The sequence below is a fragment of the Podarcis muralis genome, chromosome 7, assembly GCF_964188315.1.
Source record: "Podarcis muralis chromosome 7, rPodMur119.hap1.1, whole genome shotgun sequence".
Classification (NCBI taxonomy): Eukaryota; Metazoa; Chordata; class Lepidosauria; order Squamata; family Lacertidae; genus Podarcis; species Podarcis muralis.
Genome location: NC_135661.1, coordinates 64422148 through 64445939, shown reverse-complemented (window position 1 = coordinate 64445939; position 23792 = coordinate 64422148). Strand labels below are relative to the sequence as shown.

Genomic DNA, 23792 nt, shown 5'->3' with positions numbered 1-23792 from the left:
CCCCAAATCTGCTCTGGAGGGCTGGGAAAAAACCCAGAACAGATTTAGGGGGTGCACAGGGGTGGGGGAGTTCCATTGTACAAGCAGAAATCCTTATGATGACAGAAAGCATTACTTAGTGCTATCTTGACTATAAGCCCATAAAATTACCCAGAAAACAGATAATATCTTCATTTTGTTAAAAACAACACAAAAACAAATATGCATAAAATAATTATGGACGAAACACAGATAAAATCAGCAAAACTTTGAGAAGAGCGTATTCATAGCTTATCTATGTGTCTGGGAAGGCTTAGTGAAATGAAGAAATACAGCAGGCATGTTGTTAAAAGATAAGATGTCTCTTTTAACAAAATGATGTTGAAAGCAGTTGTTGAGGAAGGGGTTTGAGCAAGGTGTGGAGGGAGGGGAGCCATCCTTTTACGCTGCATCAGTTCACCGGCTGCGGTTTGTCAAGGAGAGGAAGACATTTTTCTCCCACAGAGCTAATAGCTCTCGAGGAAGCATGTGACTTAAGAGCAGAAGAAGAGCCTGCTGGATCAGTAGCCCGTCTAGTCCAGCATCCTGTTCTTACAGATGCCAGCCAGATGCCTCTGGAAAGCCCACAAGCAGAACCTGAGTGCAACAGCACTCTCCCCACATGTTCTTCCTAGCAACTCACATTCAGAGGCACACACGACCCCTGACAGTGGAGGTGGAACATCAAGGTGAGTAGCCTTTGAGAGCCATACAGTGGCAGCAGGCAGTCAGTGGACAAGGGGGACTAGGCTATTCCTCTAAACCAGCCTTTGTCAACCTGTGGGTCCCCAGATGTTGTTGGACTACAACTCCCATCATCCCTAGCTAGCAAGGCCAGAGCTCAGGGATGATGGGAGTTGTAGTGGAACAACATCTGGGAACCCACAGGTTGAGAACCGCTGCTCTAAACGCTCCAGGTAAAGCCTGGCGCCTCCTTTGCAAAGCCTGGCAAGCTTCTGCCTGGCTTAGGGAGAGAAGTGCGATGCTCACACAATTCACCCCCCACCCCCCCATTACCTTTACAAGTTGGCACCTCTGACCCTAACTGTTCCCCTCCACAAAATTTCACCGCACACCAGGGTAGCAATATCCTCTGTGAATTTGGCCCAGTCCTATTTTAACCACTGCGTTTTGTGGAAATGAATCCCACAATTTAACTGTGTTTTGTGTGAAGAAGCACTCACCTTCATTGCATGTCCCTATGTTATGAGGGAGAGAGAAAAACTTCCGCCCATCCACTTTTCCCACACATCATTTTATGGTCTTCTATCACGTCCCTTCCTTAGTCACCTTTTTTTCTAATCTGAAAAGTCCCAAATGTTCTAACCTTTCCTGGGGCAGCGGCACCAGGGGGAAAGGTTTAGACACCTGCACTGTGGTTCCAGTCTGAATTGCCCCCCACCGCAGAGGTATGATCACACATCTCCAGCTTTGCACCTACTTTGACCCTTAGAATCAGGGAGAAACCTGACACAGACTGGCAGTGAAAAAAGCAAAACACCCAAAGTTACCAGTTGGCCCATGAATGGAACTTAATTGTTTCATTCAATAAAAAGATTAGGAGATCGTAGCCAGATATATTTCAAATTTGTGCCAATTATGCTGAGCTTTATTCGTTGGAAAATAAATTAGATCTGACAGCAGTTTCCCCATATTTTAGCTGCACTTTTCTCTAAAGTGGAGGGCTGACACTTTGGTAAAAATCCAGTGACTCTGTTCCTAAATTGGGCAGAGTCAGAGATTAAGAATATGGTGCAAAGGAAACTATTTGAGAACCTGACCTTTCCAGCTCCACTGATGAACTAAGCGAGTGGACGATTTCAAGGTACTTTAAAAAAACAACCAGCAATTGCAGAAATTGAACAGGAATAATAAGTGTGTGTGTGTGTGTGTGTGTGTGTGTGATATTTTAGCCTGATGAAAAGATTTGGCATACATTTTCTTTACAATAATCCTGTAAGGCAGTTCAGTGTTGTTATCCCCGTATTACAGATGTCAGGTTGAAGCCACTTAGCCAGTTTATGGGAGAGGCGAGTTTTGAGCTGGAGACATCCCCAATTTACAGCTCAGCCTCTCCGCCACTGTGCTACACTCCCTCTGATCTGGAAAGACCAGACAAAGTCTTTTTTGTAACTTTGGAAAATCCAGTAGAAAAGCATTAGGGGGAAGAGGGGCCTGTGTGGGTGCCAGCTTAATGCTTTTTCACTGTATACTTGGTGGGAGGTAAACTGGCTGTGGGTTCTGAAAACCTCCACTGGCAGTCAGGTTTTGATTTGAATACCCATGGGATTGTTGTAGTAGCTAACAGCTTGAAGGAGAAACATCAGCCTGGAAAGATGTGGCTAAAGCGCCTACTAGTGGCCAAAAACTAAAACATCGCATAGGATTGATTTCTGGCGGATAATATTATATTTATTAACCCTACAGCGTCTGGATAAATGTGCCCTTCTGCCCAAACTTCTGACAGCTTAACAACATTTTTTTTTGTAATTAAGATTAAAATAAGAGGCACACTCCATTCTTACAATAGAAAAGGTTTACATGTAGAGTTTGTGTTTTACACCCTTAGTGGAACACACCTATTATGTTTCTGGAGTAGAATCATAGAATTTTAGAGCAGGAAAGGGATCTTCTGCATCATTTAGTCCACACCCACCCACCCATACTTAATGAAGAATCTAAACATGCCTGCTCAGTGGAAAGGATAATTCTACTAGTGTGATCAGAGTGGTTCATTTTGTTATTATTGCTTAGAGTCTAGCCTACATCAGTGGAGGCTGGTCCCAGGGCAAATGAGGCACTGCCCCACCAATCTCACTCAGCCCCCATCCTCCTGTTTCCCCTCCTATAAGCTGCCATCTTCTGCCCCCTCCTTAGTCACACTTCTGCCCTTGTAGAACTCAGCAGGGAAGCAGATGAGGACCAAGCTAGGATTTGTTTTTGTTGGCTCTGGCTCCATCTGCTGTTGGGGTTCCCTGTCTTCCCTCTCATACCCAATGGGCACCAGCCCACCAACCACTGCCCTTCATCAGCGCCTCAGAACAACCCTCTGAGATCGGTTAGGCTGGGAGAGAATGACTGGCTTGAGGTCACAGAGTGAGCTTCGTGGCGCATGGGGATTTGAGCACCTGGGTCTCCCCGGTCCTAATCCAGCACTCTCGTCGCTGTGCATCCTGGCTCTCGGGATGCCACACTTTCTGAATGATCCAAAGTCAGTGCCTTGAACCAGTCTGGACGCTTGTGGTGTCGATTCTGAAACGTCCAAGTTTGGGGTGGTGGGGGGCACATCTCACACGTAGCAGCTACTGCAGATAATACCTCCTGGTTTTAAATCCCCAATTATAAAAGCAACTTGAGCCATTTTTAAAGCAAAGGTTGGGGTTTGTTTGTTTCCCCTCCAAGGAGACAAGTAAATACACAAACACACAGAATTCCTGAGCAGAGTCTGTGGATCGCTTACAGTCGATTCCTTCGCTGGATGTTCATTCATTGCCTGGAGAAAGAGAGAAAAAGCTCTCCAGTTAGTTTTGCCTTTTAAACATATTCAGTCGCGGTGGAAACGGTCAAATCTCTGAAACAAAGAAAGCAGTAACCTCGGCAGAAGTAGCCAAGAGATTCCAAACACAAACCTCGAGCTTTTCACCTAAAAAGGGAAGGATTTACAGTCCAAGCCGGAGAACCGCTCAAGAGTCAAACTTAGGAACCAGGAGAGAAGAGGGGGTTTCTTTTTCGCTGTTGCTGTTTTGGATTTTCGCCTCCTAATATCCCTTAAACATTTCCAGGATCTTTTTCCGAGAACGGGCTGGTTTTAGGCTCCTTCTCCCACCCAGTGCACAGCTGGATCCTAAGCACGCTTACTGGCAAGGAAGCCCCACAGACATAAATGGGTTTCCAAATAAGTGTGGGACTTTCTCCCAAGCCTCTATTATTTCTTGATAAAATATAGCCCTGCACTTAGGCGCAAGCCACAACCCAAACTACTTCTGAGTAACCATATTAGGATCGGGCTGCTTCTCTCCTCAGACCTCTTTAGGGAGTAAGCCTACTGAAGTCTGTCGGGTTTACACCGCCGAATAAACACGCGTGGCCCAAACGCTCCTGAACGCGGGTCAGCGCCATGCCTTTCAGGCGCAATTCCAGTCAGCTGCCAGCACTTTCGCAAACCGATCCCTGTATTCATATTTACTCGGAAGTAAATCCTAACGGATTTCAGTGCTTCCCAGGGTAGTGTATCTATATTGGGCTGCGGCTTTCAACTCTGATGCATCCCTTGCGGTGGGAAAGGCTGGATATTAAACTTGAATCCATTGACTTTTTAAAATGCACGAATAAAAACATGCTGATTTCTCAGCTGAATCAGGCGCCTTCTTTAAAAGGCCTCCAACTAATGCACAATCGAGTATTTTAAAACTATAAATGTGCGCGCGCTGTGTGTCATAAAATACACGACCTGTCTCTCTCTCCGCGGATTCATTTCATATTAGATTTTTTTTATGCACAAGGTATAATAAAGCCATAAAGAAGGCTGATCGCCGAAGAATTGATGCTTTTGAATTATGGTGCTGGAGAAGACTCTTGAGAGTCCCATGGACGGCAAGAAGATCAAACGCATCCATTCTTAAGGAAATCAGCCCTGAGTGCTCACTGGAAGGACAGATCGTGAAGCTGAGGCTCCAGTACTTTGGCCACCTCATGAGAAGAGAAGACTCCCTGGAGAAGACACTGATGCTGGGAAAGATGGAGGGCACAAGGAGAAGGGGGAGACAGAGGACGAGATGGTTGGATAGTGTTTTTGAGGTTACCAGCATGAGTTTGACCAAACTGCGGGAGGTAGTGGAGGACAGAGGTGCCTGGCGTGCTCTGGTCCATGGGGTCACGAAGAGTCGGACACGACTAAACGACTAAACAACAACAACAACAATAATAAAATGCACTGAAAGTGCCTTTCCTCAAATCCTTAAAAAGCAAGGAAGCTCAAACGGGCATGGAGTAAGACCCGGGGGTCCTGCCTCGCCCCAGCCGCTCCGTAAATCCCACTGCGTTGGGTGAGGCTGCCTTCAGGTACCTGAGACCCGAGACGCCAACCATGCGGAAGCCCGAGGGATTTATTTCTGGATGAACACGCTGAGGATGGCGTCGTGACACAAACAAATAACGCGAGTCTGTCTAAATGCTCGCTGATCCGACTTAAAATTTCCATATAGGTCTTGTAAAAAAACGGCAGAACTGTAAAAGGAAATTTTCCTGTTTTGTTTTGCCTTCTGAGAAACACTTTCCCATTAGGCGTGTTTACTCGGGAGTAAGTTCCACTTGTTTCAGTCATGAGGTTTACCAAGGTGAACGGCTTTAAAAAGAAAACCAAGTCAGCGGTGGGATGGAATCGGGTGAAAGACGATGGCCACGATCCAGCCATAGTAAAGTACTTTTCAGGCTGTCCTTGATAAACCTTTTTATTTGGATTCAAAGCGAAACCGACTGAAATGACAAGAGGATTACTTCGAAGTAAAGGTCGGTAGAATCGGATTGTAGGTCCCTTCTGTTTCAATAGAAGCTGCGTAAGTGGGGACAAGTCTCATTTGATGGCACTGAGATATACTTCCGAGTAAACATGCATGGGAGCAAAGAGGCAGGGGGTGGCATCTATTCCATCGTGCAATCTGACCCTACGCCTCTACTCGAATTTGAGACCTGTTGGTTTCTATAGAACCGACTTAACTCCTCCCAGAAAAGGTCTTAAAAAGAGATTCCTTTATTTGCATCGGGCCCATTCATTTTCTATCTGCTGCGGGGGCGAAGCGGACAAATTAACTCAAATGACGTATCAGCAAACTCCTGAAAGTATTTGTACTACCATTCTCCCCAATACATTTTGGCTCCGAGTTTAAGTAAAACCAAAGCCAGACCCAGGTTTCCCCACATTAATCGCGTCCTCTTTTCTTCGTTCTTCCAATGGCAAGATATACATCACATGAAGACCGCCTCCCCCCCCCCCTTTAGAACGGTCCTGGAGTTCCATTTCATTTTCATACCGATCCTTGAGTGAGTAAGCGTTCTCATCCGCCAATACGTGCTTTGGATCCGGATCCGGTGTCTAATCACTTTCAAACCAGGATTTGTCTCTGGCTGTTCTTTTTGTCCCCTATTCTGCAGTCCCTACACAGGAATCCTGAGCATCAACTTGTCTTTTTTTTAAAAGAGAGAAAATATTTAGAAATCGATACGTTAAATCAATTATTATGGCTCGATTTGCAAGCGACCCCAGCCTTCTGGGTTTTAGAGACTAAAATATCCATGGGTCCTTTCAGATGGCCCGTTTCCGCATCTGTGTTGATAGTGCATTGTGTGTTTAATAAATAAATGAGCATGATGGTGGTGTTAGGGATTAAGGTTAAGGTTAAGGTTAGTTAGGTATTGCATTGATCCGAATTCCTCGGAAGAAACCGGTTGGCGCAGCATAAATCAACGGGCGAGTTTGCAGCAATTCGCTTGCGGAGCCGGAAAAGGGAAGAGGGAGAGTCTGGAGAAAAGCTGAGGTCCTTGTGGCTAAAAACTAACCAGCCACGGTTGGCTGAAAGAGTTGGTGCAGGGAATCCCAAATGGGGAGGGGCGCTGGTGCTCTCAAGTTCTGCCCGATCGCTTCTCAGAGGTGGAGGGCCAAACTGAGAACAAGATGCCAGACTAGGTGGGCCTTTGGTCTGATCCAGCAGGGCTCTTCTTATGTTCTCGTGTAAAGAAAAGCGAGCTTTCGCTCTTAAATTGTTGCTTGTTGGCGGTACCCTGATTCAATAACACCGGTCACCGCTCAACTGACACTGCTTAACTTTTTCATTCTCATCCGTAAAACGAAGATGACGCCTAAACGGATGCTGTGCATATGATTCCCGCCCCCCCCCGTTACTCTTGATACCCTCCCTTCTATTGCCTTCTCCTCTGTCAAGAAATAAAATTCACTGTATATCCCTCGGGGCATGTTACTGTTCTACCGTTGCGCAAAGGGCCGCGTAATTGTGTTTCATTAGCGCTATCGTCGCTCCCGCTGCTGCGGTTTTCCCAGCTGAGTGGTGGAGAGCACGCTTCGTAAGCAGAACGCCCCGGGGTCAAGCCAGGCATCTCCAAATACCGCCTGCAGACATGCCACATAGACCCACGTCTGAAATCCTGGACAGAGATGCTGCTAGTCGCGAATAGGCACGACTGAGCTGCATGAGGCAGCTTCCGAATAGAGAGACTTTGCGGGCAAGTTGCGGGAAAAGGTCTCTGCAAGCCCAGTGCCAAAGCGCATCCTTTTTGCTTGCGAAAGGTCTCCAGTTCGGTTTTGAACCAGAGCTTCTGCCAAGCAGAAGAGGCGCTACTGAGCTGGATGGCAGCTGCCTATGGAAGAGGTTTGCAGGCTCTCTATGGGCTGCGGTTCAGTGGTTAGAGCACGCCTTTGTTCGAGAAAGATCCCAAGTTGAGTCCCCCAGCGACGGGGCGCAATTGCTAGGGAGCCAGATCAGAAATGGACCGCGTGGCACTTAGAAAGAGACCAGTGGCCAGGCTTGTGGCTGTTCTCTTTCTTCGCTTCTTCACTATCCTAAGGTGGGGTGAAAGCCACAGGCTTGCAGGGCTCTAAAGGGGAGGAGACAAAACCGTGGAGGAGCCGAAATCTGTCAACAACAGCCATTGGCTAGGACAGTCACAAAGAGAACCTCCATGGTTAATATAGCACGGGAGGGAGGGAGAGGCTGTAGCCCTTGTGGGCTTCCTGGCTGGCCCCTATGAGAGACTGAACATAGGACTACGACATGGATCTAACAAGATTCTTATGAACACATACACACACGTGTTAGAAAGGCTTTGGTTCTGAAGTGGCTATAAATTGGGCTTTGTGGATTGCCACTGAAAAACCCACTACACTGATGTTCTCTCCTGCCTTGTGGTATATTGATAATTTTCCATTTCTTAACACCCGAGGCCAGCATTTCCCATCCCCAAACCGCTGCCGGCGGAGATCACACGCTCGGGGGTGGGTGAAAGCAGCCTCCGAAAGTGACCCTCCTTCCATCGGATTTGGCAGTATGCGGTTGCCTTGTAGTTATTATTATTATTTCCTTAAAGGTGGGTGAGAAATGCAACTAGGCTCTCAGCTCCTCCCCACGCCCCCCGGTTTGTAAAGATGTTTATTTTAGATTAAGAGTCAGCTCCGTGGGTTTCCAGTCCGCCCCCCCCGCCCCCCCCGCCCCGTCAAGGACTCACCGGCTTCTTGTGGGTGGAAGGCAGGGGCACTTGCTTGCAGAGAGCAATGCGGTGAGGTTGAAGGTCTGAAGCCTTGGAGAGGAAAACAGAAGAATAAACCACGTTACAGCCATAATGGTCACACGATGCAATCTCGGGCGCACTTACTTAAATTGTAGACCCAATTTAACTCAGTGGGCTAACATCTTAGTTAAACAGGTTGAAGGCTGTGCATTAAATCGAATTAGCTGGATTTAATTTGTATTTGGAAGATCAGTGCAGAATAAGAGCCTGACAGGTTCTAGACTGAGGTTGCCGCGATACCATATGCATTTATTTGCATATTAAACGCGGTGTAATTCTCTGAGGTGAAGGCACACAATTCGATCTTTATTGACAAATCCCATGCAGTCCGTCCGGGATTCTTCCCAAATTAGTGTGTATAAGATTTCAGCTTTATTTGGAACGGACACTCTCAGCAACCAGACGTCTCGATAGGACTTTGAGCAACTCTGGAGGTTTGGTTTTCTTGCTTAGGGTGGGCTGACCCATTCCTCGCCTACCTAAAATTAGCTACCAACCCTTTGAATTACATCGCCTTAAATTCTTTTGGTTTTCCTTTTTATTCGGTCTGAAAATCAGATCACCTTTGAGGCTGCAAATAATATAAAAGAAATCACATTTGTTCCGACCGAATAAAGTTTGGGGAGAAAAATCCAAACAAACCGAGACCGAGTCCCCACGTGTTCTCTTCTTTTGCAAAGAGAGCAGGCGGGGCTGCGATGCGAGCGGCGTGGCTTCGCCAGGGCCCGCCTCCTTCCTGCCGCGCCCTCTTCCTCTGTCATTTTCTCAGGCTTGGCCTTCCCCCGGTTTTCTGATTGGCTGTCCTCGCTGCCATTCCACCACGCTTCGTCCCTCCCCCTCCCGCGCCAGCCTCTGAGTAAATAAAGTAAAAAACCCCGCTGTAACCGCTGACACTTTTTGACTGGTTTCAGAAGCGCAAAGAGGAGTTTGGAAAGAGCAGGCAGTGGGTGGAGATGATCTAGGGTTACACGCGACTGCCAGGCGCAGCAGGAAATGGATGCAGAATAACGATCCTTGAAAAGGGAAACAACCTGTTGAGGTTCTTTGGCCAGCGCGCAGTTGGCAGTGCAGGCGCGAAGCGGGGCGCAAGGGAGCGCGGGCCCTTCCGCTGCCTTTGGGCGCTCGGCAAAGCCTCGCTGCGGCGCTCCACGCGAAGTTTATTTTGTCTGATCCCAGTTTGTTTTGACTGGAGGGAAGAGGCCGCAAACAGGGAGCTGGACGCCGAGTCGCGCGCTCCAGTCGCGGGGCAGGAGGAGCCAGCTTGCTTTTGCGCCGAGAGAGACTCCCTGCTTGCTCCTCTGGCCGCCCACGGCTAGCTTTGCCGTCCGCCCGCCCGCCGGAGCGCCCCGAGATCCGGGCTGCGCTTGAGGACTTGCGCGGGAGGGGAGGGCGGCGGCGGCGGCGGCAGAGGCAGCATCCGGATCGGATTTCTCGACCCTGGGGGAAGCTTCCGAGAGGGCGCCTTCGCTCGCCGCCTGCCAGGCGAGACCAGCAGGAAGGAGCCCCTTGGCGAAAGTTGCGCCTGGTCCGCTGAGCGGCGTCGGTCGGCACTGGGGGCGCCCAGCGTGGGCTCGCGGGGGCCGAGCGGCTGGGAGCGGGCAGCCGCCGTGCGCTCTTGGGCACCTGGCCGCGTGCGCCCCGCTCCGCAGCCCCGCGCGCCTCCCTCGCCTCTCGGCTGCTGCGGCCTCCTCGCCCCGGCCCCCCTAACGCCCGCTGTTGTGATGCGTATTCCCGTAGACCCCAGCACCAGCAGGCGCTTCACACCTCCCTCCACGGCCTTCCCCTGCGGCAAGATGGGCGAGAACAGCGGCGCCCTCAACGCGCCGGCCCCGGGAAGTCGCAGCCGGCCGGAGGCGCGCTCCGTGGTGGACGTCCTGGCCGATCACCCCGGCGAGCTCGTGAGGACCGACAGCCCCAACTTCTTGTGCTCCGTCCTGCCTTCGCACTGGAGGTGCAACAAGACGCTCCCCGTGGCCTTCAAGGTAAGCCGAGGGAAAGCGAGCGAGGGCGGCGGGGAGGGGAGAGAAAGGGAAGATAGACGTGGAGATGGAGAGGGGCGGGTGGGAGAGAGGCGCGCAGATGTTTCCTGCCCAGCCAGCTTCCCAAGCGCCCAGGAGAACTAGTGGTTTAACGGAAAAAAGGGCAACGGGAGAGGAGGGGAGGGGGAGGAGGAGGGTGGGTGGGGGAGCAGAAACTTTTCCCCGTGGCCAAGTCACCCTCGTGCTGCCCCGCAAGGCGCTGTACAGACGCGTCTCCCAAACCAGAGAGTGCCCCGACCAGCCAATTCTGGGAGCCGAGTGCTCTTTAGTCATGAAACCGCAACCCTCGCCAGAGCCCGCACTTTAAAGCGTCGGTTCTGCTTCTTGGGAGCTAAGCGCCATTGAACGCAGACAGACTAACTTCTGTGGAGCCAGGCATAGGATCGCATTGCTGTAAATGCCTCCGAATACCTCCGCAGTCGGCTCGGCTGGGAGTCCAGGCTCATGGGTCTCATAGGCTCCCCACCGTCCGGTTGCAATTCTCTTGCTCGCTTACCTGACAGTTAACCCCATTGAATTCAATGGCATTTTACTTCGGAGCAGGGGTGGATAGGATTGCACTGTGAAGGCCTCAGCCTAAGGCTGCAAAACCGAAACACACTTGACTAGGGAGCCTGTTCTATGGAACACAGGGGGATTTGTTTCCGAGTAAACGTGGTCCGGTGTAAACGACCACAGTTACTTGTGTTGGGCAAGAGAATCCGGGTGATTTAGGGGTCAAGCAAAAGGCGGCGAAGCTTTTTGCTGAGACAGACCATTGGTCCATCTAGTTCAGCACTGTCTGCACGGACTGTCAGCGGTTCTCCGCTGTCTCAGACACTGACCTGTCCCAGCTCTACGTGAAGTTTCCAGGGATGGAACATGGAACGCTCTGCCCCTAAGCTGGGCCCTTCCTCATGTGTCAAATGCCAAATCTTATTTATATCCAAAGGCCTTCCCCCTAATCTTCACCTACTTCTCCATACTCACGCACAGTCCGCTTTAAAGCACCTCCAATAAGTGTCAATTGAATGCATTTAATTCCTTTTCTCTCGCCTCCTGCCTACGCTCCAGGCGGCTTCCAATGTAAGAAAATACAATGCAAACTGGATATGGAGATATAGATCACTGTGTTGGTTGTTGTTGTTTTTTTAAAAAAGAAACTTTTTAAAACCCAGATCAGTAATAGTAAAGATTCTAGTCCCGAAACCATTGGCTTTTAAAATCGGAGCTGAGTGCCGTTGTGCCTTGTGCATATTACAGCTCCCCCTCCCAGTTCCAAATAATGTATCCCCATCCTTTCAACCGCAGCCTACTAGAAATCGGGAAAGCAACGTCCTTAAAGGCAGGCTCCTCGCACGCAGTGGATTTGACCCCAGCGTCACTTCAGGATTTTGGATGTAAAGGAGGATGGCTCTCCCTCGCGGTTTTTTGAATATGATAGGGAACGGAGGACGAAATAGCCCCTTTAAAGAATTAAATAAAATCAACCGAAACTCCTTTTTCTAGCCGGACTGGATGTCCGATTCGAATTCAAGAGTAGGGTGTGGGCTAAGCCTTATCCCCAAACCTGAGTGATAATACGTGCTTCGCTCTAAATATGATCGGCCGTAACCTTGGGCGCATTTTCTTAACCAAGAGAAATGTTGCTGTGGTCGCGACGGCTTGCAAACCCCAAGGCACCGTAGTTAAGTAGAAGAAGTAGTGGTGGTAGTAACCGCCACAGCCACCGGCTCTCTAGGGAAGAAGCCCTGCTATCCAATTCACACACCCCAAGAGCTCTCTTTCCCCCTACTAATTAGTATATTCCGCAAAAACCAGTGATCCCTCCAGATCGTCGGAGGGGCTTCTACTGAAGTCCGCCGGATCCCACTGCTTGCTTAATGGAACTTCCTTCCGAGGAAATGTTGGGCTGCGCTGCTTCAGTCAGAAATGTTGCTTTGCTCTCTAGAGACTATTCGAAGGCTGCTGCCCTTCCCCAATTCATCTCAGTTCTCGTTTTTGCTATTTAAAAATGGCAGGGCTTGCTGTTCTGCAACCCTCAGGCCAGAGCAGCTCCAGGCAACTTTTTGAAGAAGGCGAGATGCCCGGGGGAGTCGGCATTTGGTTTGTCTTAAGGTTCTGGTCCTCGTGGGCGCAGGGATCTGTATTGCTTAAAATACCAGGCTCTGTTAGTTTGGCAGAGTTGAAGCCCTGATTACTATATTTAGATAGATTGCCATTAGATAAGTTAGAAGAGTTATTATGTGCGTGCGCGCGCACAACGCAATATGTAGCCTGGCATCACGTCCCAAGCACACCCGAGGTATTTGGAACTAAATTTAATCGAAATCAGCGGCACAGCTTCTGAGCAAATTGCAGGTTAATAATGACTTTAGGTATCTCCTTAACATACTTTTGACTCCTTTGCCTTCAGGGTGTATGGAGTATTTAAAACGGGTGGGCACTCTCCTCCTTCACGGTGCCTGCCTGCATAGTTATAAAAAATCAGGGTTCAAATCCCTCTGCCCCTTCCTCCTTATGTCTGCTTTTCGGGGTTGTGTTCTCCTGGGGCAAAGACCTGCTCAGCTGCAAAGTCCCCGCGTACTTGGAAGGCGCCATCGTGAATCATCGTTTAAACGGATCCGATGTGGTTTGAAGGCAGCTTGTCTCCTAAGCCCTCTTTTACTAGGGAGCAAGTCAAGTTGGGTTCTTGTTCGTCAGCAAACTTGTCGGCGCCCCCCAGTGTATAAGCCCCCTTGGAGCCTGCTCCGGGCTTAGCAGGTTTCTGGACAGGAGCCCTGAAAACCACAGGGGCCTCTTCGTCCCTTTGGAAGACTCACTGCTTCCAGCTTGGTGGGTCCCAGGATCACACCCCCCGCTGCCTAAACCTCTTTCTGTGTCCCAGCTTTTCATTCCACCCAGTAATGAAGCTGGCCTACATTGTGCGCACCCCCCCCCTTCCTGGGACTTTGAGTGATGCGCTTATTTTTAATTTTTAAAAAGCAACATTTCCTCAGCGTTGTTTTGCCCCCAGGCTCCCAGCCTCTTCTCTGATTGTTCCCTTCAGTTAGTAGCGACGATCAGGAAACTTTGAAGTTTAAAAGGAGTTTAGGCTAATTAACTAACTGGGGTTTAAAAAACAAAAAAAAAAACAAAAAAAAAAAACAAAGGAGGAGGAAGATGTAATCTTCAAGGAAAAAGCAGAGCAACCCAACGGTATCTGATCAATCCTGTTTCCCTTTCCCCTTCCTCTTATCTTTCTTAATAAGCGTTTGCTCCGCTGCTGATCTCGCCACAGCTATTTTAATTCTTTCTTAATTTTAATCCCTTGCCTCTCAAAGGGTTACAAAAATCACCACTCTTTTTTGATCTGCCATTGAGCTTGTACGTTTTGTTCTAGGGGCGTTTATTTCCCAGTAAGCCTCCGCTGGATCTCAACTCCATTGCCAAGGCCTCGATTGCCTGAGGTCTAGATCCTTTTCTGTTTTCTTTTCTTTTTGTTTTCAGGTTTATGCCCAGCTAGATGTATGGGATGATGATGATGATGATTATACTACAAGATCCTTTTACACGGGCGTTTATAAAAGTTTAGCAAAACTAACCTCAATACTTTCAAGTAATTGAATTCCTGGTGGGTTGTCAGATGAATTGTGGTTATTATTTACATCAGTGCAAATGGTGTGCAGAGTAACATGGTCCTGCTGTAGCGCGGAAGTTCTAGGTAGTTGTCCTAGCTGATGGCCACAGAGAGATCTTTCCCCTTCCTCACTGTGTCACGTACATCTAAAGCGGTAACCATCGCCAGCAAATTGCATGGTTTAACCACGTACTGCGGGAGCAGACAATGCGGTGGCTTCCAGATGTTGGTGGACTACAGCTCCCATCAGCTGAAGCCAACATAGTCAATGGTCGGGAACGATGGGATTTGTAGTCCAACAGCACCTCAGCTATTCCAGACATTAGCTGCATACTCACTATATAAGTAAAGTACAGAGCTACATTTCCAGCACTCTTAAGAAACTACAGTTGCTAGGATTCCTCTCTCTCACTCTATCTGTGTGTGTGTGTGCTTCAAATATAAGGGATGCATGCAGCCAAGCGCGCACCCTCTCTCTCGCTCCCCCCAAGATTTTGCACAGCCTCCAAATCCAGCCGCAAGCGAAACTCTTCTAGGCTGCAGCCCCATTTCCCGGGAATAAGCCCCACTGCACCCACTGGGAGTTCCTTCTGCGCAATCATGCCCATGCCCAGAGCGGTAGAGATTTCAGCACTTGCCGAAGGTTGGGATCCTGAACCCACGGCGAGTTGGTCCTTAACCGGACCTTGCTCACGCGTGCCAGGTTACCTGCAGCGACGCTGACACTCCCAAGTCGGCAGGCACCGTGGATGCTTGCCCAAGGACCATAACTCCGTGGCCTTTAACTTTCGAGTAAGCACGTGTCGTTCGGGGCTTGCGGATGCACTACCCGCCCCCATGGAAAGCAATGCTGAACTTCGACAGTGCGCTGTCCCCTTATTAATATTATCCGGAGGCACTGAGAACCTGAAAAGTGTTCCTGTTTGGCTAAATTTTGACAACGTGTTTGGGGGCAAGGGTGACAACGAGGAGGAGGAGAGGCTGGGAATTGCAGAGAAGCGTGAAAGGCAGAAAGAAGCAAAGGAGAGAAATAGATTTTGTTTAAAAGAAGAGCGCGCACGCAAATGAGAGGCGCGTTAGTAAGATATCTGTCATCGCTTAAGGAAATTAACAAACCACAACAATTTAACGTCTCCTCCGATTGTGGATTTGCGATCAGACAAAGAAAGGAAAACCCGGTCGAAATGAAAGTACTGTACAGTAGATCTCTGCACATGTTTCAGCACTAAACTGTAGGATGGAAATCGGAATGCTGGAGGAGTTAAGAAGAGAACTTTTAAAGCTCTGGGCGCCTGGGGGTTGGGAGAGCGCCCCATTGAATTCAGTGGGTTCCTTTTCCTCAAATTATTCATCGGAGCAAAGGAGGCAGCGTTCCTTTGCACAGGCTGATAACATGGGGGATCACAGCGGAAGTTCATTTCTGTGGACCTAAGAATGAGCTGCAACTTTGCAGATTCTCGGTTAGCCTGACCTTACCCAAGATTTTAACCCCCTCGCACCGAGGGGACATGAATTTCCCAGGGAAATTCTACGTCGAATCGGGGCAACCTCCGCGTGTTGTTGTTGTTGTTGTGTGTTTTTTTTTAAAAAAAGGAACATCGACAAAGAAATAAAACTAAAAGCAAACCCTCGTACCCTGCTCTGCCCGCGCGCAGTGGCCGTGGAAAGGCGAGAGATTTGCTTGGCATCCTTTGCAGGCTAAATTATTAGACCCCCTATAATGGAAGGTGGTTATACAGGCCGTCGTGTGAATTCACGGTGCAAGTAAATTACTTGAAATACTGCATATTGCAGTAAAAAGAAACGAGATATGTCTGTGCTCCAGGATTCTCTTCTGAGGCTGTCAACAGTTCCCATTTTTTCAGTTTTGGGAAAACGGATCTCCACGTGGATGAGGAATGCACTGGAGGAAAGGGCGTTGTCTGTCTTATTTGATCTCATTTTCAGAAGAAGGAGGGGGGCGGTGGAAAACCTCCGCTTGCTTGGAAGCATTTAATTTTATTTTCCAAGAGGGGCCTGTCATTCAACGTGTGAGACTTTGCTTCTGAGTAAATCCTCCTCTTCGAACCGGGCTGCAACCCTTTCCCCGGCTTCCTTGGGAGTAAGGCCCGTTGATTCGAATGGCAGTTACTTTTGAGTAAACGGGCACAGGCTTGACCTCCACGATTTTGTTTGCTCCAAGGATGCGCCATCCGAAGGCCGGGTTCCACCCAGATAGAAGAAACTGGTTTCTGGAGGGACACCCGCCCCCCCCCGGCCTCTCCCTGGGTGTACTCTTGTTAAAATGAATGGGGTTGTTTCCGATTCACACCCCTCCTCTTCCGAAACCAGAGGCAGGAGGCGCTCTCGAACAAAAAGGGCGACATCGATGATTAAATGCACAAAAAGAAAAACACTTTGAGTGAAATTATCTCTATTGCAGCATCGCTTAATTAAAAGGGATATAATTATCATTTTCTCCCTGCCACCGACGCACGAAGGGAGGAGGACGCACAGGAACCGTATTCTGAAATCTCGTCATCTGCGGGGGGGGGGGGGAGGCGAGCAAAACAGGATGACTCGTTTCCAACTAAATGCTATTCAGAGTAGACCCATTGAAATTAATGGACCTAAGTTGGTCGTGCCCATTCAATTTCAACGGCTGTACTCTGAGCAGGTCCAGTGTTGGCTCTGTAACCCACTGATACCTTTTAAAAAGCCTCCCACCCCCTTTATAAAATTTTCGTTTTCATCCCCCCCCTCGATTGGGGGGAGAGTTGTGGCTGTATTAGCCGTTTATCATGTGCGTAGCCAGGATTTTTGTTAGGGGGGGGGCGGGACTTTTGCTAGGGGGGGCAGAACCGTCGTGATTGGTCAGTTAAGTATTTCTATTGTTTTACTTGATCTAGGGGGGCAGCTGTCCATCCCTGCCCCCCCCCACTCGCGCCCATGCTATTTATCCTGAGGTTTGGATCCGTAGAAGCTCTGAAACGCCGACGAGGCATTGGGTGGCTCTTTTCAGGAAAGCAAAGGCCAAGATCCTGTGCACACGTACTCGGGAGTAAGCCCCAGTGCACTCAAGGCGGGTTGCAGTACTTCTGAGTAAAGGTGCGCAGGATGCGGCCGCAGCCGAGCTTGCCACAATGTTCTGAAGTTTACCCAGTTCAAAAAATAAACACCGCCCCTTTCCCCCTTAAGTAAGATGAAAGCAAATTACCCTGCCTGTTAAAACCAGATTCAGAGGCATAGTGCAGATGAACTGATGGTGCATAGAACCCAGTCTACACTGAAGCCCTTTGAGATGCCCAGCTGATCTAGTTGGGATTTCAAAGCGCTTCGCTGCGGTCGGATTCGTCAACTGGGTCAACAACCAACACTGGCAAAAAAAGGAAAGGAAAATGGCAAGGCTGCGCGTTTCCGAGTTAAGCAGAGCGCTTCCTCAGGCGCCAAGACGGAGACCTTTCATGTTGTTTACTGAGTGGGTAATTTTTAAAAAAAAATAAAAATAAAATAAAATAATAATAATAATAATAATAATAATAATAATAATAATAATAATAATAATAATAATAATAGTGGATCTTGTTGCAGTCGCTACCCTACATCAGGATTGAGACGTTCCTTCCCCGCAGATTAGCTAGTTTCTTTGCCAAACAGGTGTTAGTACAAAATAGCCTCCGGCCGGACTCTGCCCAGTTACAACTGTAGCAAAACCCCAAAGCGAGCGTTGGGGAACCTAAGGTTCAAAATAGGCGCGGGGGAACTTTTCGCTGGTGTTTTTCGTCTCTCACACACACCTCCAGTGCTGTTTACGGAGCCGTCCCACCCTTCTTCCAGAGAACGATCCTGACGTTATAGAGAGGAGGAATGCACTAGTCTCCTCTGGTTTAACGTTTCTGAATAACAACAACAACAACAACAACAACAACAACAACAACAACAACAACAACAACAACAACAACAACAACAACAACAACAACAACAACACCACCACCCTTCTCATCTGTGATTAATCTCTGTAAAGTTATCCAGGGATTCAACTCTGCCTGAATGCATCGCCTTCTGGTCTAGAAGCTCTTCCCCCAATCGATTTTTGTTTCAGACTCTATGCTCGCTTGTAGAGGAAATGGACTCTGTACATGTTTAGGAATGCTTTCAAGACAGCTAAGAGGCTGGTCCTGGCACAAATGAAAACCCTGCTTCTGATGAGGCAGGAAGGTGCAATCCTATCCTCTGTGTTCGGAAGAAAGTCCTTTTGAGTTTAATGGAACTTAGCCACCAATAAGTAAGGCAACAGAGGGTTGCAGCCTTAAAAGCTTAAAATGCCAATGTTTAAAAGAATAAAAGACATTTCCCTTCTTCCACTCCACAAGTCAAAAGTAGTGAACCCCTAAGTGCAAAATTATTCTCTTTAACAAAAAACAAAAAACCCAGAACCTCTTGCAACACATAACCCAAACCCCCAGGGTAAAAAAAACCACCCACCCTTTTCTATTCCCTTAGAAATCCACCTAAGGATTTCATCCTAAAATAATTCCCTCTTTATATTTAAAAGCAGCGACACTGGTAGTTCTGTTGATCTGTTAGGAATAAATCCATAGGGACAGTAAAAGAAGAGTAGCATATGGTTATTGTATTTGTTAAAAAACAACAATTAAAATGATTTTTTAAAAGTCTACATTTTGGGCAGAATCAGGGCCATAGTTAAAGAAGTCCTATGACCCGCAAGGTATGCTGTATGCTCTCCTCCTTCTCCCACACCACAGGCATTGCTAGGAATATAATAGGCTCAGGGGGGCACAGATTGATGGAACAATTTTGCCTCTGGGTAAACTGAGGCACTGAGTGACTGAGGTCTCAACAGCACTGTGCTTTGCAGCCACCCTATAAGAAAAGGAGATTGGAGGAGCAGGACACCCAGAACCCAGTGACAATGAGTTGGCAGCCCTGGGCCCCTCTGTAACAATGTCCCTGTCCTGTATAACCTTTCATTTAAAAATATGTTTCTATTCCCTTTTACTGTTAGAGTTACAAGGGGAAACATGCAGGGAGTATTCTGCCCAGTCTGTGGCTCATTAAGAAAGAAACTTGCTCCCACCTTCCGATATTCTGGCGAATGATGCGTGCCAGAGCACTGGGATAATTCAAAAGCACTAGGCAGACTCCCTCGTCCCAAAATTTCAGGCCATGGATCCCAGGCACAAGTCAAACTCTCTTCTTGCCCATTGATCTAAGTGTTGATTATTGTTACCTAACTGTGGTCAAAACAAAGTCCTATGTTTCCTATGTGGCTAAAATTAAGACAGGAAGCTCCTTGGGGCTTACATTTACGAAGCTTTGTGAAATGCTATTATATTAATGGTCTGATAAAAGATAAATAAGCATTTATAACAATTGGCTTTGCCAGATCATCAGTCCTGTCTAGCTCAGTGTTATCTGCACTGATTGGCAGAGGTGCTCCAGGTTTTCAGACAGGGGTCTCTCCCAAACTTTCCAGGAGGAGCTGGGGTTTGAACCAGGGACCTTCTGCATACGAAGCTACAGCCCCTCCTCCAAAGTTTAACAATCGCTGCTAAGTTGGTCTTTATTCAGTCCAAGACTTTTAGACTGCACTCCTGTGCATCCTTGTTTGGCAGGAAGCCCCATCAAGCACAGTGGGATTTCATTCTGAGTTAAGCCTTTTATTTTATTAAATCTGTACATCACCTAGGATTACACTGTTTAAGCCCCATGGATTGCAAGGGTGGTGGTGAGGAGACGTTTTTACCTCTCCCAATGTAATTGACGGACTTACGGTAATTTTGGCTGGACCAGATCCTTCCTTAATTAACTTCGACATAGTTAAATTCATTTGGCCTGTTCACAGATTATGAGTTCAGCTTACTATTTTGAGCCTATTTTGGCCCTTTTATGTTACTCTGCTAGGGAATGAAGAGCGATGTTGTCAAGAGTGGCCTTTGCTTCTAACAGGAAGTGATAGCTTTTGTATTTTAAACTTTAAGGACATGATCCAGAATGAAGTAAAATGCTTTTAAAGCACCATTGATTTCCACTGGAGAATTAAATACACTTTTCATTCTCTCCCACTGAAATCAATTGACTAGATCATGCCCCCCCCAAGTTATCTTCTACTTCATCCCACATATGCAAATTTGTTTCCATTTTGAACCGCTCAGTAATAAATGCTGGAATTGGTCAACAGCCCAGGTGATAGCGAAATAGGTTATTGAACTTAAATGCCTTAATATTTATTGTTTATGTGGGTATACTTATATATGTTACGGCCTTGTTTTCCAAGTGTCCAAGAAATACTAAAATAATAGCACTTATTTCAGTTTCTAAAGGTTTATTCAGAAGTGACTCTGCTCTTTTGTAACATGATCGTATGCATGTTTTACCCAAAAGTACAGCCCTCTGAGTTCGATTTTATTTACTTCCTAGTTGCCAAACTCCAGTCTTTTTCCAGTCTCTTTCACTTTTGTATTTGTTTTTTTATAAACCCATTTTAGCCCAATACCGCATTAATCCATTAAAAAAAAAACCTGTGTGAAAATTTTTATTTTAAGTATATAACTTTAAATATATTTTCTCTGGAAATACACATTGCTAAACACATTTTCTCAAAAAATACCCATTTCTGAATAATAATAATAATAATAATAATAATAATAATAATAATAATAATTTTATTTATATCCCGCCCTCCCCAGCCGAAGCCAAAGTATGCATTTCAAAATGTATTTTTCATATGTCATTACACATTGCACTTATCAGTCAACTTTTTATATACGAAAGGTAGCTTAAAGAGACTTAAAGAAAAATAGCACGTACAATTAAAACCAACATTAAACTGAAACAGATTAAAAGCTAAAAACACATGCATATTTGCATGGATGAATACATCCTATGCAGAACATTTAGGAAGTACAAAAACTGGTAGACAACAAATTTCCTATCTACACATTAGCTTGGGAGGTGGAGATCAGGCCAGTGCATACCAGGATTCACAGAGCTCAAATTCCTCAAGCATCCCAAGTGATGTGTGCACTGGATTGCAGCCTGAGACCCGTGGAAGAGAAATTCATTGGTCAAGTATATTCCCTATGTTAACTACTACATCTTTGCGGAGGCCTGCATCATACATGCATGCCATGGATTTTTTTTGTCTCAGGGGCCAAAGCGTCTTGAAATGCCCCTCAGAGGTTGGGCAAGGAATTTTAAGGGCAAAGTTCTAGCTCTGCGGTACAGCATCTGCTTTGGATGCAGAAAGTCCTGGGTTCAACCCGCAGCATCCCAAGGTTAAAGGTAAAGGGACCCTTGACCATTAGGTCCAGTTGTGACCGACTCTGGAGTTGCTGCGCTCATCTCGCTTTATTGGCCGAGGGAGCCGGCGTACAGCTTCCGGGTCATGTGGCTAGCATGACTAAGCCGCTTCTAGCAAACCAGAGCAGCACACGGAAACACTGTTTACCTTCTCGCCGGAGTAGTACCTATTTATCTACTTGCACTTTGACATGCTTTCGAACTGCTAGGTGGGCAGGAGCTGGGTCCAAACAACGGGAGCTTACCCCCTCATGGGGATTCGAACCGCCAACCTTCTGATTGGCAAGTCCTAGGCTCTGTGGTTTAACCCACAGCGCCACCCGTGTCCCTATCCCAAGGGTAGGGATGTACAAAATCATGGAAAGTTGCTACCAATCAGTAGACACAGTACTGAGCTAAGATGAGCCAATAGCATTAGGGGAGCTTCCTATGCTCCTGTGTTTCTAAACTCAACCATTTCTTGTTGCTGGTGGTTTCTAGGTGGTTGCCCTTGGAGACGTGCCTGATGGCACTGTGGTTACTGTCATGGCCGGTAACGATGAGAACTATTCAGCGGAGCTCCGGAATGCCTCTGCGGTCATGAAAAACCAAGTGGCCAGGTTTAACGACCTTCGCTTTGTTGGACGGAGCGGCCGAGGTAAGGAGACTGGAGATCAATGAGTTGATAACAAATTTAGAGGTGGCTTTAAAAGGTGGCTGAGTTCTTGGAGGATATCCACACACGACACTATCCACACATATTGTGCTTCTTTATTAGAACATTTCATCCTGTGTAAATATACCACACTGTGTGCCTCACAACAGGAGTTCCCAAACTGTGGTTCGCGGACTATCTGTGGTCCAGAAGCTTCATTCAGGTGGCCCATGGCATGTCTGTGGATTTGTGGTTAAGATGGGAGACAGCACATCTATTCCATTAAATATTCATGTTAACTTTTAACTGCATTTTTATGGTTTCTTTTCTTGCATATTCTATTTTATTGCGTTACAATCTGAATTCTATGGGAATTATCCTATAAGAAATAAAAGAAGCCATAAAAATGCAATTAAAAAATCATACAGCTAGCGCAGTCCATTGCAATGGCTGCCAGTGGCGTAGCGTGGGTTGTCAGCACCCGGGGCAAGGCAAGTAATTTGCGCCCCCTAACCCGTGGATTTGCGCCCCCTAACCCGTGGATTTGCCCTAACCCCAGATGTTGCGCCCAGTGCGGCTGGCCCCCCCTGCACCCCCCACGCTACGCCACTGATGGCTGCAACAGGCAGAAAAATCATTAAGTGGTTCACCCAACCTTCAGCTGTTTTCACATGGTCCATGAGGTGGAAATCTTTGGAAACCCTTGTCTTACAATGACTTTTTTAAAAAACACAATGTCCTAAAAAGAGTACAGAATAATTTTAAAAGAGAGACTGGGTTATCAGTTAAATTAAAAAACAAACAACCCCATAAAATGAAAGACTGCTGGAACAAAACGGTCTTCCAATAGCAGTATGTAATCAAAAAGGTTTCATCCCTCAGCAGGCTTGCGGGGCGGATCCCAAGTTTTATAGAAGTACAACAAATGTTGAGAGGGAAACAAATCTAAAGGGGGGAGCACTTCCAAATTGCACATTGAGGACTGAGCATGTTCAGTGGGCACAAAATGCTGACTGGCTGTTTGAGGCAGTGGGGACTGAATGGAAAACTCACGAGGAATTGAATGAGGGGATAGCTGGCTGAGACCCTGACCAGTCTGGAGCAGACTACATGCCATGATTTGTTGCAGGACCTACTTGTTAGTCATGATAGCTGAATGGAACATCCATGGTCAGAGGCAGTTTAAAGCTGGAGGCATTAAAAAATGAAATATACATATTATCTTCTCCATCACCTCCCAGAAAAATGGGTAGAGAACCTCCTGTTGGAACATTCAGGACAGACAAAAGAAACAACTTCTTCACACATTGCATTGTTAAAATATGGAATTTGCTCCCACAAGAGATAGTGATGGTGGCCACCAATATACTGTAGATGGCTTTGAAAGAGGACTAGGCAAATCCGTGGAGGATAAGGCTACTGGAAGCAGCTACTGGCCATGATGGCTATGTTCTACCTCCACTGTCAGAGGCAGTATGGGAATCACAAGTGGAGAGAAGGGCTACTGACTGGGCGACATCTGGAGGGCCACAGGCTCTGCCTGCTCCCACTGTACAACTTACAAGCACACATGCCTGGGCTCTGCAGAGAATGCACGGAGGGCAGAGTGAGGCCAGCAGTTGGGATTCCAAGCCCCCACCCCAGTGTTCATTCTGCAGAGATCTGTTGCATGGCCAATGCCAATGCTGATCTTATTGCGTTTAGCATGTGCCTGTTCTTCTGCAAAAAGGGCCACACTGTAGCTGCATAAGTTATGTTGCATGAACAGCCCTGATGCTGATCTTATGGTGTGTTTCAGCCTGTGCTGCTGCTGCTGCTACAGGAAGTGGCGCACTATAACCGTGTCGGCCGCTGGCCAGCCTTTCTTCCAGTCTTTTGAATGTATACATGCAAACCGTCAAAG

The 23792-nt window shown here is 47.4% G+C and overlaps 1 protein-coding gene across 1 annotated transcript in view; it reads left to right on the top strand.

Moving 5' to 3' along the window:
- RUNX3 (RUNX family transcription factor 3) overlaps positions 1-23792 on the top strand; it is a 124321-nt gene that overhangs the window by 45468 nt on the left and 55061 nt on the right. Inside the window, exons 3-4 of the mRNA XM_028738825.2 lie at positions 10054-10298; positions 21736-21892. Coding sequence (XP_028594658.2) covers positions 10054-10298; positions 21736-21892 — 402 coding nt within the window. The remainder of the gene's footprint in view (positions 1-10053; positions 10299-21735; positions 21893-23792) is intronic.